The 15,368-nt window shown below is 44.0% G+C and overlaps 2 protein-coding genes across 4 annotated transcripts; one reads left to right on the forward strand and one right to left on the reverse strand.

The window, feature by feature from the left end:
• Window positions 1-25: 25 nt before the first annotated feature.
• Window positions 26-14,707, reverse strand: LOC126995534 (inosine triphosphate pyrophosphatase-like). 3 transcript variants are annotated; one of them, XM_050855170.1, is made up of 7 exons: window positions 14,605-14,707; window positions 8,572-8,807; window positions 4,797-4,891; window positions 4,194-4,345; window positions 3,780-3,856; window positions 3,365-3,509; window positions 26-771 (listed from the first exon to the last, which is right to left on the reverse strand). In XM_050855170.1, exons 3-7 carry the CDS (start codon window positions 4,883-4,885, stop codon window positions 623-625), a joined length of 612 nt encoding a protein of 203 aa, XP_050711127.1. In that variant the 5' UTR covers window positions 4,886-4,891; window positions 8,572-8,807; window positions 14,605-14,707; the 3' UTR covers window positions 26-622. The 3 variants fall into 3 exon arrangements, with proteins under 3 accessions (XP_050711127.1, XP_050711126.1, XP_050711125.1); XM_050855169.1 differs by lacking the exons at window positions 8,572-8,807; window positions 14,605-14,707 and adding an exon at window positions 6,628-6,682; XM_050855168.1 differs by lacking the exons at window positions 8,572-8,807; window positions 14,605-14,707 and adding an exon at window positions 6,346-6,554.
• Window positions 9,633-13,948, forward strand: LOC126995533 (nucleolar protein dao-5-like). Its single transcript, XM_050855166.1, has one exon. It carries the CDS (start codon window positions 10,072-10,074, stop codon window positions 12,493-12,495), a length of 2,424 nt encoding a protein of 807 aa, XP_050711123.1. The 5' UTR covers window positions 9,633-10,071; the 3' UTR covers window positions 12,496-13,948.
• Window positions 14,708-15,368: the final 661 nt, after the last annotated feature.

Here is a 15,368-nt window from a genome sequence, read left to right on the forward strand (position 1 = left end):
TATTATTATTATGTAAAATACAGTAAAATTAATTTAACATTTAATTCATGACAAATATTTTTATTTGCCACCTCAAATGTACAATTCATCTTTATCTGACTGTCCTACAGCAGACAATTGATATACAATAGTTTCCTTTCACATTCTTGCTCTATCTAGTATGGAAATGACCGGGTTTGCCAGTCTTAAACATACGTCGTGGAAATGTTCACACGCACACACAAGGAGCTCCAGAGTGCTCACAGGTTCTATTCCCAGGCAGAGTGAAGGCAGATAAACAGTCTCCTTTTATCCATGCCCCTGTCTACCTAGCAGTGAATGAGTCAGGGTCAAGGGATGTGTACTGCCTCCCAGGGTGATAGTCAGATACTGCCAAAGGTATGTAACAAGGGTGAAAACCCAAGGCCTTCAGACCAGGGGCACATGAGGTTATTGCTCAGTCCAGGAAGATACAAATAGGTGAATTACACGCACACACAAAATACTAAATAAATCGACTCATTTATTAATTAAATAAGAATAAATAAGAAGAAAAAGTTGCCTTGCATATTTTTTTGGGGCATTTATCAATAAAATTAAAACAATGAAAAAAATTGCTGTCTCTGCATCCAACTATTAACCATTAGCTGTCATCACCTTTTAACTTCTTAGTGAGTAGCTCTTTTCCCTCCTCTTCAGTGAAGTACTCCCTGAGGGCATCCACGGCACGCCGCCGATGGGAGATTCCATTCTTAACAGCCTTGTCCATTTCAGCGTAGGTCTCCGTATAACCTGGAACATTCAATAACCATTCATTTTGACCTAGCCTAAACATTCCTCAGTTTTACAACAAATACATTTATCATTCTGACACCAAATTCACAAAAAATAAAAAGATTATTTTGAAGCTTGACAGCTCCCCATCCAGCAACTCACCCCAAATTTCTTTGTCAAATGACTGTTTAGTCCCAGTCCCTTTAGAGAATTACTTTACTAAATCATCAATTATTTCCTTTTATGAGATAAAGGGTGAAAATCTTGGTCTGATGAACACTAGTTATCTAACAAAGTTTGACATCAAGGACATGTTGGCTTTGCAGTTACTTTTTCTAAGTCTTCCATATCATGCAATATTAAGAATGCTGAGAAAGTCATAACATGAAAACTTATCCTCTCCCAAAAATCAATAAGTAAACATCAATTTCCAGCAACCACAAATTTTGTAATGGAAACAAAGAACTAAAAGAAGTTTTCTTCTTGCATGAAATCTTATGAAACTTGCATACAGAAATCAAAATAATGTATTAGTAAGTACTATGTTTCTTTATCCTGTTTGCCAGACCTTATTTATTCTGTGTGTGTGTGTGTGTGTGTGTGTGTGTGTGTGTGTGTGTGTGTGTGTACCTATTTGTATTTACCTAGTTGTAGTTTTACAGGGCCTGGTCCCATCTCTGTATCTGTATTTGTCCAAATTTTCCTTAAAGTTTTGCACACTCTTCGCTGATACTACATCCTCACTTAATCTGTTCCAAACTTCTATATTTCTTTGTGGGAAGCTATATTTTTTTATGTCTCTCAAGCATCTTCCATTCCTCAATTTTTTACTGTGTCCTCTTGTGTTCCTGGTGTTTATTCCTTCTCTTAGTAGTAACTCCTCATTATCTACTTCTTCCATTTTACTCAATAATTTATAAATTTGTGTTAGGTCTCCCCTTTCTCTTCTTTGTTCCAGTGTTGGTAGGTCCATTTCCTTTAATCTCTCTTCATATGTCAATCCCTCCAGCTCTGGAACCATTTTTGTTGCCATCCTTTGTATTCTTTCTAGTTTTTTTATTTGTTTCTTCTTTCAATTTTGGTCTAATCATTGTGGTTATTAACTTTTTCATCATATCCTTATCCATGTCGTGGAATGCTAATCCTATATTTCTCACCATTTTATACGTATCACAGAATATCCTATTAACATGACTCTCAGGCTGTTGATTATCTTGTATTGTCACTCCCAGATCTCTCTCTTCTTGAACTTTCTTTAACCCGGTAGCAGCGGGGATCATGTTTCTTAATGGTCCCTCCAAGCGAGAAAAATGAGAAAAAATCACCCCTCACACAAACCATTTCATAATATATATCAAAGCATTTGTGATCAGATTATGTATCATCTGTTTTGGGGGGTTTATATCATGGCACAAATTTGGCCCGTCGCTGCTACCGGGTTAATATTTCTCCATCTCCCATTTTACATGTCCATTTTGGTCTCCCTTCACTCTTTCTCATTTTCATTACATGCCATTTCTTCACACTGAATTCCATCTCCCATTTCACACTCCATTCCCAAATCTTGTTCAGGTCATCTTGCAGAATTTCAGTCTTTACTGTTTCTTATATGTCTTAGCAGTTTTGCATCGCCTGCAAACAGGCTCATATGACTGTTTACTCCCTCTGGCAAATCATTTACATATACTAGGAAAAGTAATGGTGCCAATACCGATCCTTGAGGCACTCCACTATCTACAATTCTCCATTCCGATTTCATGTCCTTTACCACTGGTCTCATCTCTCTTCCCCTTAAGTAACTTTCCATCCAGTTCTTCATTTTCCCTTTCAATCCTCCTTTATGCTCCAGCTTCCATAGTAGTCTTGTATGTGGAACTTTGTCGAACGCCTTCTTCAGGTCCAAGTAAACGCAATCAACCCATCTGTCCCTCTCCTGTATTATGTCTGTCACTCGAGTAAAAGCTCAGTAAGTTTGTTACACATGAGCGCCCTTTTGTAAAGCCATATTGTTTACTTGTGATTATATTATGCTCTTCTAGAAATCTCGTCCATTGTTTCTTTATCACTTTCTCACATATTTTACATACTAGCTACACTGGTCAATGATACAGGTCTGTAGTTCAGGGGTTCTTCCTTTTTTCCACTTTTGTATATATATCTGTACTCTTCAAGTTCTTCCGCATGCACTGTTCAGTTAAGATGAAAATAATAATGGAAGTATAATTAATTTATATCTTTTTGGTCAAGTGAGCACATGCTCTTTCACGGAAATTTACCTCATGTATAACATGATCTTTTCCATACTTGCAAAGGAACATGATGAAAAGCAATAGAAATATATTTACGAGAACTGAATTTCCCACCATTGTGCAGAAATACTCATTTCCAAGAGACAGGTATCCAATCTTTTTTTCTTCATGCTCCTCATTTCTGTAATTAGATGAAATGAAGCAGAGATGTCCTCTGAAGTGTTTTAGCTCTGCCAAGGATATAAATATTAATTTCTGAAGACATCCTCAACATAAATTTATATTTATGAAGGACTAAGTTCCTTCCAAGGTTGTTATTTCTATGAATGAAAATCATGACAACATTGCACAATATCACATACCTTTGGGCTGAAAACATGGGTCCCAGCCAAAGTTGTTATCACCACGAGGCTCAACAATTGTACCGGCAGTTCTGCCATGGAAGAGGAGAACTTCATCCTTGGGATCTCCAGAAGAATATGCAAATGTGCACACTGCTTCAGCAGACTGCAAAGGAAAATAATGTGAATCACTTTTCCCCTTTAAACTTACGCCCTAAGATGAGCATAATAGCACAGGCAAAATAACAGAAACTAACATTTAGGCATTTTGATTCAATTATCACACCTTAGCTGTTACCTGACTAGCAGCCAAAAATGAACTTGAAAAATTGGATAGGTTTTGACATTTCCTGCACACTTTTTTTCCTGAAAAGATTTCATAGCTTGACATGAAAAGATCTTAAGCCATTCCAAATTAAGATTTCTACTACCTTACCTTGTCTTCAAAGCCAGCAAGCATTTTATGCAGGCCTTCAGGCTTCAGTTTTTCCAGAAACCATTTTATGTAAGGACCTTAAAAAAAAATAACGAATAGTGAAGAAATAATAATGCTAGAGATATGTCTGTTTTCTCAAGTACTAAATTACTTGTAACAATTTCTACTTTAAAACTGTTTGACTGAAAAAGACTGATTCAATTTTCATTCAATAAAAATGACTGATTCAATTTTTTGATAACATTTTTCAGGTTTCATTTATCACGCATTTAATTTGATATTTTATAAGACACATTTCACCAACAATACCTCCTTCAAACTTAAATAATAACTAAAATTTCCTATATCAAGATTAAGCAGATACAGCTTTTTAGAAACTTTTTTTTATTCCTGTACACCAGAGATCATTCTTACCTGGAAGCCCTCCCAGAGCATTGAAGCAAAGACACGTATCCTCCACAATGACGGGACCCTTGATCAGCTCGGTTGCTGCCTCACACTTTTTGCGGCTCACATCATCTGCCTCTCCTTGATACTCTGGCAGATCAATCTTCTGATTCACTAATCTGAGGGTGTAAGTAGGTCAAAGAATTTTTTCTCCAATGTCACTTATTATTTTTATTGCCAGTAATCAATTTTTGATATTATAATTTGTCCTTCCAAACTATATGAAAAAAAATTAGTTTGCAAATCCAGTGCTAATATACCTGATTTGGATTCTTCGGAACAGCAGCATTGTTATATGATATGCATCATCAAAGCACTGAATTCATGTAATTCATAATGACTACAGAAAAGCACATTGAATACTACTGTAAACTGTATCATTTTATACTGTTAACTGCAGAGTAAAACCTGCAATGAGAGATATCACTGTATTACAAAATTAGAAATATAATAATCATATGGTGGTGAGATAGAGAACTTGACCTGTGCATAAAAAAAAAAACATAACTATTATAATGCTTCCACTAATACAACATGCGAAAACCGGTAAGACGAGTAATAAAGCATTACCTGAAGGGAAAGGAGTCTCCTAGGATGGCTCTAACCTCCTCTAGCTTCTTGGCATTTCCAGTCACAAACACAAGGGCCCTCATTGCCATGGTTTTCTGAAAAAATGGCCTTAATTAATTCATATAATCATGGTATAAATGTCAGTAATGATAATGAGAGCATGTCAACTCTCATGATAAAATGATCTGGAGAATATTTCTAAGAAATAGGTATTGCATCTGCAGATCTTCTATGTCATGGAACCATATAAATTTAGGGTTGCAAAGAGCAGGAAAGGAATATGGTATAAATCAACAAAGAATGATCTCACTTTGTTGTATAGAAATTCTCTTAGCAAGGAAGCATATATGAATTATCTGAGTCAAGACCTATAGCAACTATTTGGGGTTTTGTTAGGTTAGGTTAAATTTAGGGTATCTTCAAACACATAATAGCCAGCAACTTATGGTATAAATCAACAAAGAATAACCTCACTTTGTTGTATAGAAAGTCTCATTAATAAGGAAGCATAGGCCCAATATGAATTTCCTGAGTCAAGACCTATAGTACCATAACTGTTTTGGGTTTTGTTAAGTTAAGTTTAGGGTCTCTTCAAACACATGATTGCCAGCACCTTATGGTATAAATCAATAAAGAATGACCTCACTCTTGTATAGAAAGTCTCAATAGTAAGGAAGCATACATGAATTTTCTGAGTCTAGATCTATAGTAACTGTTTGGGGTTTAGTTAGGTTAGGTTAAGTTTAGGGTATCTTCAAACACATGATAGCCAGCACCTTAAGATATAAATCAACAAAGAATTACCTCACTTTGTTGTATAGAAAATCTCATTAGCAAGGAGGCTTATAGAATTTTCTGAGTTAAGACCTAAAGTAACTGTTTAAGGTTTTGTTAGGTTAAGTTTAGGGTATCTTCAAACACATGATAGCCAGCACCTTAAGGTATATATCAACAAAGAATAACCTCACTTAGTTGTATAGACTGGGGGAATATTCACGAAAGTGTAGCCTACTAATTTTGAGATGCTGACTGCTTATTTCTGGACAAAATATGATGCTGTTTATCATGGAGATAGTATTTTTCTCTGGAAATTACTAAATGATTGACTTTTCAATGCCTTTAGTGAACCCGCTGCCACAGCCGCAGGTGAGAGAACCAGGTGAGGGGTTCAACTTGAACACCCGAGGGAAATCGAGGGTTTTAGGTGGGGGAGTGTATTTAAACTACTCCAACCTAACTTTACATAACCTCCTAACCAGGGGGGGCACTGGACCCCCCCAATGTATGTGACTCATTTCTGCGAGGAAGTATTTCTCGCAACACCGGCTGGATCGCCGCCAAAGTAGGCTACGCTTTCGTGAATATCATCCTAGTAAGGAAGCATATATGAATTTTCTGAGTCGAGACCTATAGTAAGTGTTTGGGGCTTTGTTAGGTTAGGTTAGGTTTTTCAAAGATATGATAGGCAGCACCTTATGGTATAAATAAAATAAAAAAAGCTAAGTTAGTCAGTCTTGTTGTTTTGGGCCGCGGGGATCTAGTCGCTCACATGAGCCCTGGTGTCGTCCTGTGAGGGATTCCTGAGGAAGGCGCAGGTGAGGCGGATGACAGTTTCCTGGCGTGAGGGGGGTTAGTCAGTCTTCGAGGGAGGCAGCGAGCGTTGGGGCATGTGAGGCGGAAATGTTTGTTTACACCGGTGGCCTGATGATGACGATGACTAATTAGCTTTTTAACGGTGCCTCCCTTTTCATCTTCAGTGTTTTGAGGGAGCTGGTTAGGGTGGTATCTGTTGTTAGGCTGATTTCTGTTGTTATAATATCGATAAGCTTACACAAAGGCGAGGGAGGCACCGGCAATGTCTATACCGGGGGCCTGATGATGATGACGATGATGATTTGGCAGATAGTTTAACGGTTCCTCTATTTTGCGTCCTTCTGTGTCCATTTCATTATTCTGTCGGTGATTTCCTGGGTTCCTGTGTCTTTCTTGGGTCGTTTTGGCGGTGATTTGGGTGTCCTTGTCCTTGGGGTGTCCTTTTTACCCCTTGTGTCGTCTGTGCCCTTTTTTTCAGTGGGGTTTTTTTGGAAGGGCTGGTTAAGGCGGTCCATCCTCTATTTTTTCCCTCCGAACTGCTCAGTACTTCAAATGTTACATACTATTCTGCTTGTTTTGCACTGTGTAACGCTTTTAGTTGAACTTAATTAATAAATCGTTTAATCCGACTTTGTTTCAGCTTCCATATTATTTTTTTTTAGGAACAAAGTTATTATTTTTATTTCTGGTATATAAATCCGTCGATATTTTGATTTATATAAGTAATATCTCTGGTATATATTTCGCTTTGAAAATATAACAACGTCAAACAGTTAAGTACCGTACTTCGTTGTGCCGAGCCGAAACCCTTGTTTTAATTAAGGTCATATTAATTAAGAATATATTACACCATATGGCTCAAAGCTGCTTCTCATGATCTAAATACACATTCTCTCTCTCTCTCTCTCTCTCTCTCTCTCTCTCTCTCTCTCTCTCTCTCCTTATCAGCCATTGAGAGCATATTACAGCTGGCTTCACTTTCTCCTTCCTATATTGTGGAGCATTGTTATTATAATTTCCCTTCCTTCCTTCTATCACCAGTGGCTCGTCTTTGTTAATTAGTGTTGAAATCTTACTGATGTTATATATAGGTGCCTGTCATCAGGAAATACTGAGATATCACTGGCTTGCATTTTCTGTTTCAAAACCAATGTAGGCTACTTGATATATGAAGAAAAGAATGTTTATAGTATGGTCTTCAGTATCTTTAGCAAAAAGTAATAATTAATGTATTAGACTAACGGATTATGATGATGATGATGATGAAGAGGAGGAGGAGGAGGAGGACGATATGGATTTATTGCATGTCTGGGCACTATGCTTCTGTGTGTAGTATGATGATGATGATGATGCATATGTTACACCATGTATTTCATATGCTGTCATAATAGTTGTTTTAACAGCTGTGTTTGTATCTGAGTCTGCAGTGTGTGAGCGAACGAAACGACAGGAGCTAGACGTTCCCTCTCGAGAGAAGACATATTGCATTCCTTTGTTCAATTTTTATTTATACATTCTTAGAGCATGGCGTCCCTGAGCTTTTTGTAAGTCACCAGAGAACATATAAAATAGGTTAATCTCCTCTGTCACAGATGAAGGTTCGCGTTGGACTGCTCTAAATCAAAGACTGGCATTATGAGAGCTCTGAATCTTTTCATCATTATTATCATCATCATCGTCAGCCATTACCGGTCCCCTGCAGGGCAAGTGCCTTTTCCAACGTGTTTCCATTCTCTGTGATTGATGTTAGTGTTCTCTATCCTGTCTGCCACTCACTCTGTTGCTTTGGCTGTCCATCTGCTATCAGTTCTACACATGATATGACTTGCCGAATTTAATTTCGTATTCTCAATCGTTATCAAAATATCTTCAACCTTTGCCTGTCCCTTGTCCATGATGTTCGCTTCCTCCCTCTCCCTGTTACGCCCACTAATTTTGTCTCCATTCCTCTTTCTGCTCCTTTAGCTCGTCCTGTTTCAAGAGTTAGTTTTTTTTCCAGAAAGCTAAGGATTAAAAGATGATGGTGAAGAAAGAAAAAAGTTTCAAATTGTGACTTCCAACAAATCCTTTATTGTCTAAAGAAGAAGAACAATAACAAGAACAATAAGAAGAAGAACAAAAAGAACACATAAAGAAGAAAAAGGAGAAGCAGAAGCAGCGGGAGACCATTATAATAACCTACTCCATGGCGGGGGCGGCAGGTGCACGTCCGTGGGGCGGGAGTAAGGGAGGGAGGCCTTTGGTGAGTTCCTTGGCCGTGATCGCTTCGGCTCGCCACGGCAGCCAGGCAGACTCGGTCATGGGCTCCCGAGCATGAAGTGGGCGGCGAGTGGCTGGAACCCTCCCCTTTCACTCTCTATACTCAGGAAGGGCCATGTAAAGCGACCACCACATCATCGCCATCGTTAACACACCTCCCTGTAAACTCACTTAATTAACAAAGGAAACTCTACAGTGGTTTTAACACACACTCTTCTCTACCTCTCTACTTCTCCCTTGCTTCCTCTTCATCAAACATTGCCTGAGAGTAGTGAAGGGGTTAACGCCTTAGCATTGAGGAAGTTAAATGTTGCGAGAACTCCCTCTTTCGCTCAGGTGGTTAATAACATTCATTTTACCTTCCTTGTGTGATGTAATTGACTGTGTGTGTGTGTGAGAGAGAGAGAGAGAGAGAGAGAGAGAGAGAGAGAGAGAGAGAGAGAGAGAGAGAGAGAGAGAGAGAGAGAAGGGGGAACCTCATAAAATCATATCAACCTTTTTTTATCCAGTACTTCATCACTTTCTATCTTATCTTGCTCATGTGACATTTGTGATGATAAGCCACGTACTTCACATACCAGCGTAGGAGTGCCAGGTAGGCCTTTCCTGCGGTTGTGGCGTCTCATTCCTGCCAATTCCTTCAAGCCTCAGAACTGCACACCCCTGCATGTTGCTCAAATAACAACGAGGCTTAAGAGGCTTAAGAGGTGCACGTGAGGGAGCACTGCGCCCAGCTGATGAGGCGTGGGCGGGGCCTTATCAGCCGCCTTCAAGAGACAGGTGCAACAATGCGCATATCACAAGGCCCTCAACGCCCTGTCAACGGACTGTACGAGTGAGCTTGGCCCGGTGTTTTAGAGGAAGTTACATTGAAATAGGCATGACTACGAGTACAGTTATGGGTGGTGTCAGCTGGTGGCCGCGGCAGCCGCACCCGCCGCTAGGGGGACTCCGCCTCGGCTGGAGTTCCAGGGGTCGCAACGAATGTAATCAATAAACCAAAATAAACAAACAAAGATCGTATTTCTCGTCGCTACTGAGAGAGAATGTGTCATGTTCATGGTGAAGTCTTAGGAGAGAGGATTACACCTGCTGATACGTGACTGTTGCGCAATTACGGTGTTTTATGAACTCTCGCAGCGGCCAGCCAGCCCCACACCCGCTAGCTTATCAACAACAGTGGAGATAGAACGGTGGCGGCGGGCGCCGCTCTGGCTCATTTTACGGCAAAATATGCAACATTGTGTGTAGCGCTAACATTTGGAGTTCAATACTGTGTGTACATAGTGTCCCGTTCTAGTCCTGCATGGAAACTAACTCCCTGCAAGGGTTGGTGAACAGAAAGGTGATAATTTTTAACTCGGGAAGTGTGATATCTCCCAGCAACGGATGTTTTGAGTGATAAAAGGTCCCCCGGTGAGTCATGGCCGCGACGCAGGGTTATATCAGTGGACAGGAAGTGCCCCTTGACGACCTCCCCTCATGGAAGCGAGAACTGATACTTAGGAAAAGAGCCAATGCAAGAATCCACGGAGCCATGGGTCTGCCTGCTCCCACGCCGATGGCGGTTCGGGGTCGAGGCTCGCTGAGTGGCCCGTCAACCCCATTATCCTCGCTGAGCGGCCCGCACCAGGAGACGGTGTGCTCGCTGAGTGGCGCGGGGCCCCCCCTCCCCCGCCCCGGCCCCGCAGCAGCAGCAGCAGTCAGTACGCGTGTAGCAAGTGTGCGAGAAGTAGTGCACCCCGAGGATGCGTGTAAAGACCGAAAGTATGCTGTAGCAAGTGATCCCAACAGCCCCGCCACGAGCACCACCATGCACCACAAGGGCCTGCACGATGAGGGCCCGCGGGTCACCTCGCCCGCCTACTCCTCTGTCAGTGACTCTTACGCCCAGGAGGACGAGGATCTTCGGTATGGCCCGGGCATCGTGTCCAAACTGAAGAACCGGTACATGAGCCTCGCCATGAGGGAGAGTCGCTCCCGCCCCTCCCTCCGCAGGTTCAGCTCCTTGGAGGACCTGCTGGACAGCGAGCCGCGGGGGCCGGTGGCCGCCAAGCCCAGCACTGCCCCCGCCACGGCCCCGATGCAGCGGCGGGAGGTGATGCGGCGGGCACGCTCCGTGGACTCCCTCAGCAGCAGGCTGGCCGAGGACTCGCGGCGGGTACGAACCCCCGCCATGTCCAAGAGCAAGTCTGCCTCCAGTCGCCTCCAGTCTAGTCTGAATCCTCTTGGAAAGGAAAACGTTATCATCATTGAGACAAGTAGGAGCCCATCCGCCCGGGAACCCCAGGCAGTGAACGGCGCTGCGCCCCGCACCATGGAGGCGGCCCGCTCCCGCCAGCTGTCCTCCTCCAGCGTGGGTGAGGAGGAAGACCTGCCGCCCCCAGACACCGTGCGGCATGTCAAGAAAATCTTCGAGCCTGCGGCCAGCAGGTCTCCTCGGGGCACGGCGGCGCGCATCGCAGCCCACAAGGCGGTGCAGTCCTCCAAGTCCAACGGCGTGGCCCCTGCATCCAAGCCCGCCCTCAAGGCCAAGCCCGCCGTGGTGCCCCCCCGCAAGGTGACTCCCCCCGCCGGCCCCGCCCACCCCACAACGATAGAAGAGGCCAAGGTTTCCCTGAAGAAGGTCACACAGGGAGTCCGGGCGTCTCCTAGGTCCACCATGAGCGTGAGGGCTACTGCCTTGAATGGCGAGGGCACGACTGGAGCTGATGCTGTGGCCAGGGAGAAGGTGCGGTCAGGCCTGACCCCCGTCACCTCTTCCGTCACAGCTCCTCTAGTGAACGGTGACCCCGGGCCCAGGCAAGCACGGGGCGAAAGTTGCAGTCCAGGCGAGGTGGAGGAAGGAGTGAGGAGGATATCTACAGCCGCTGTGTCAAATATCAGGAGTGAGAGTCATTCTCAGGAATTTAACTTTACGGACCGCACTGTGAGCTCCCCCGCACCAGCCAAGCCAGCCTCCCCAACACCCTCCCCACTCCCTTCCTCCCCAGTAGCTTCCCACAGAGTGCCCTCGCATACCCCCTTCAGTGGCAAAAGTGAGAAGGTTGAGGAGAGTGATCGTGTCCACCTAGAAAACCTGAAGAACGTGGAAAAGTCTCGGTCTCCGCCCGTGGATGTTCACAGCACACCTGTTTTCCCTTCTAAAACGGAGTCGCCTCCAAAGCCCGCAGTGGACACACTCGGGCAGGGCAAGGTGGAGTCAGTGAAAGTCTCCCCTAAGCAGGGTTTCGGCAAGAAGGTGGAACCCAAAACCGAGGTGCGGCCAGTGGCGAAGACGGAGCCCGCCAAGCCCAGCCCTCCCCCCGCCGAGGAGCTGGTGCGGGGCGGGGGCAAGGGCGGGCTGGTGGAGGCTTTCAACAAAGCCCCGGCAGGAGGCAGCCCGGGCAGCGTGCTCACCCCCACCAAGACCTCCAACCGGGATCGTTGGCACCAGCAGGATAACACGACGCTGGTGTTCAACTTCACCGCCAGCAAGAAGGAGACACCGGACTACATCGAAAATGATGGCGTGGATCTCTCCAAGAGGCGGCCAGAGGTAGGTGACAGGGGAACAGGGGGAAGGGCTGGAGACAGCTGTGGTCACGCCGAGGCGCGCCGTGTGCCGCACCTGTCTTACTTTCACACTGGTGCCACTTACCTTGCACCAGCACCATGCCTCCTCACCATCCACTCACCACCACTGCTTCCCCATCACCACGTCACACATCACCATCACCCAGTGCCAGTTACTACTCACTCGCTCCCCCCCCCCCCCCCACCCATAATGTACCACCATCCACAACTAGTATCACAACACATCCTCTTCATTACCACAAAACTCCCAGCCCACCAAACCCTTTTTTAACACCCGTATCATCATCACTACATCACTATTTATCACTACAATTCTCACTATTCCACACCTTAACCTACCATGCAACACACACGCTCCCTCCTCCTTCCACCCCACACACACCATCCGCGTTACTCCACCATTCTTTCCACCACCCCATACACTCCCTCTCTCCCCTGGACGTGACACAAACCCACACACACTCAGCTGACCAAAACACCACCACGCTGCCACATGCGAAAAGGTCTTCAACACATCAGCTGTAGCATTTAATTCCCTTTCTGTGTCAATGCCGGAAACGGTGTTATCTTTCTCCCATAACCCCCACCACCACTACTGCCACACTGCCCCCCCTACCAAAGCTACTCATAACTACAACACTACCTATCCAACACTTAGATTCACCCCCATTGAATCTCCTTGTGTAGTAGAAGAGTTTGTTTTCTTACCTTGTATTACTCGTGTACTTTAGAGGCGGTTAAATGGATTGGTTCGGCTCTGCCATTCTATTTTAGCCTTACTTTTTTTTTTTTTTATTGTTATGATGATGAAAGGGTCATGATTTTTGTTTTCGTTGTTTTTGCTGATTAAATCGTGTTCTTGTGTATTTTCATTATCTGTTGCACAGTTTTACCTTGCTCCTTTCTGTGTGTGTGTGTGTGTGTGTGTGTGTGTGTGTGTGTGTGTGTGTGTGTTTGTGTTTCTCATGGCCTATTACTTGTTGCCCTCCTAACTAACCTTTCGTCTAAATATAGGTGTAATACATTTTATTTTTGACACACACACACACACACACACACACACACAGCGGGTCGTTGGTGTCGGGGCGGAGGTGTTTTTTTTTAATGTGGTAACGTCGCTGTCGTGTTATCAGACATCCTGTGATAACCCGGCTTAGTTGATATAAACAGAGCGACCGATAGAGCCTTTTAAACTGTAAACACCACCACCACCACCACCACTTTACTACCACCACTATTACTACAACTATAATTACTACCACCACCACTACTATTATTACCACCATCATCACCACTGCTACAATTCTACACTATTTCAACTACCACCATCCATAATACCACGATGACTACTATAACACTACTACAACTACTTATACTACTACTACTACTACTACTATAATTTATAATGTTTTACCCCTGGCTGTTGTTACGTGTGTGTGTGTGTGTGTGTGTGTGTGTGTTTATGAGACTTTTTTATTAACTTATCTAGTTGTCTGTACTGTTTTGTTGATTCATTTCAGTGCCGCACGTATACACAGACAACACACATCTACCTATACTTATTATACCTATTCACCTTATATACTGTTTCTTTGTGTGTTTTGTATAGGTATAATTCCATCCTACGCACCTGTCGTTTCATGGCATTCAACTCTACAAACAGGAAGTGTAGACATGATAAACCTTGTGTGTGTGTGTGTGTGTGTGTGTGTGTGTGTGTGTGTGTGTTTACCAACCCATTAAACCACTACATATTTTAATCGATCAAGGTATATAAGGTTCCTTGTTTTATACCTTCATGCACACGTGTTTGCTGTGTCCATGCAGGGAGGAAAGCTTGGAGAGGGAGGGAGTTGTTGAGAGGTGAAAGTCGTTGTGTGTGTTGGGTCAGTGCTGGGAAGAGGAAGCGAGGAACGGGTCTGGAGGGATGGGGCTGTGTATTGTACTGTCTTCTTTGGGTCAGCACCACGGAGCTATTTATTTTTTACAGTGGGGAAAATTGTTTAAGGGCAGAAAAAAGCCCGGTAAGCACCGCTCCTATAAAAATGAATAGTAATGAGTGACCAAAAGAGAGATCCCTTCCGGATGGAGAGGAGCAATGATACTCCCCTCTTGAAACAGTGTTGAAAGTCTTGTCTCCTTTCCTAAGAACATAAGAACATAGGGAGACTGCAAGAGACCTAATGGCCTACACACGGCAGCTCCAGATTCCCCCCCACTACCACCTGTCATCCTCGTCCATGTAGCTATCCAATCTACTCAGTATCATATCCGTATAATTATTCCTATTTTCTATGTGGGTCCCCTTAGCTTGCACGCACATCCCCCCAAGCTAAGGCGAGGTGCTTGGCTCGCTCGCTTGCTTGCTGGCGTGACTCACCTCTCACCTGGCTGCAGCATGTCCATATAGCGGCCGGTCTCTCCCACACCTGCCGCCCGCGCGCCGCCTCCGAGGTCTGACCAGCAGCAGCACCACCTTGGCCAGAAGAATGCCTTGTCTCATGTTCCTCTGGGTGACGCTAAGGCTCCCCGTGATCGGACATGGAATTAAAAGACCCATATTCTCCAAAAAAAATCAGGGCTTACACACCTACTCGTAGAGGTTGTGGGTATTTCCTTGAGTAGTGTTATGAGGCTAGTGATAGTTTGACAAGGCTTTCATAGAGGGTGTTGGTATTTCCATGGGTAGTGTTATGAGCCTAGTGATAGTTTGACAAAGCTCTCATAGAGGGTGTTGGTATTTCCATGGGTAGTTTTATGAGCCTAGTGATAGTTTGACAAGGCTTCTGCAACATGAATGTGAAAGAAAAAAACACTCATGCGAACCAAACTAATCAGTGTAGCCCTTGAAAATATTTGTTGTGAAAGCCCAAAGCGTCTGAGGACCTTAGTCGTTACTTAGATTGCAGAATACATGGCATCAGATCTCTTATTAAGCCTATATATGAGATTTGTGATAGTATTGGATCCCAGACTACGTAGAATTGAAACCCTTTTATTGGATGCCCTAGAAAAAAAAGTGGTTTCGATGGCCTTGTGGACGTTGTGGCTGAGGAGGGAGAGGAGGAGGGGGGCGGGCTCCGGCGCGTGGCTATAAAAAAAAAAAAAAAAAACAGCAGCACACTTGTGGCGGACCGGACGCAG

The sequence above is a fragment of the Eriocheir sinensis genome, chromosome 8 (genome assembly GCF_024679095.1).
Source record: "Eriocheir sinensis breed Jianghai 21 chromosome 8, ASM2467909v1, whole genome shotgun sequence".
NCBI lineage: Eukaryota > Metazoa > Arthropoda > Malacostraca > Decapoda > Varunidae > Eriocheir > Eriocheir sinensis.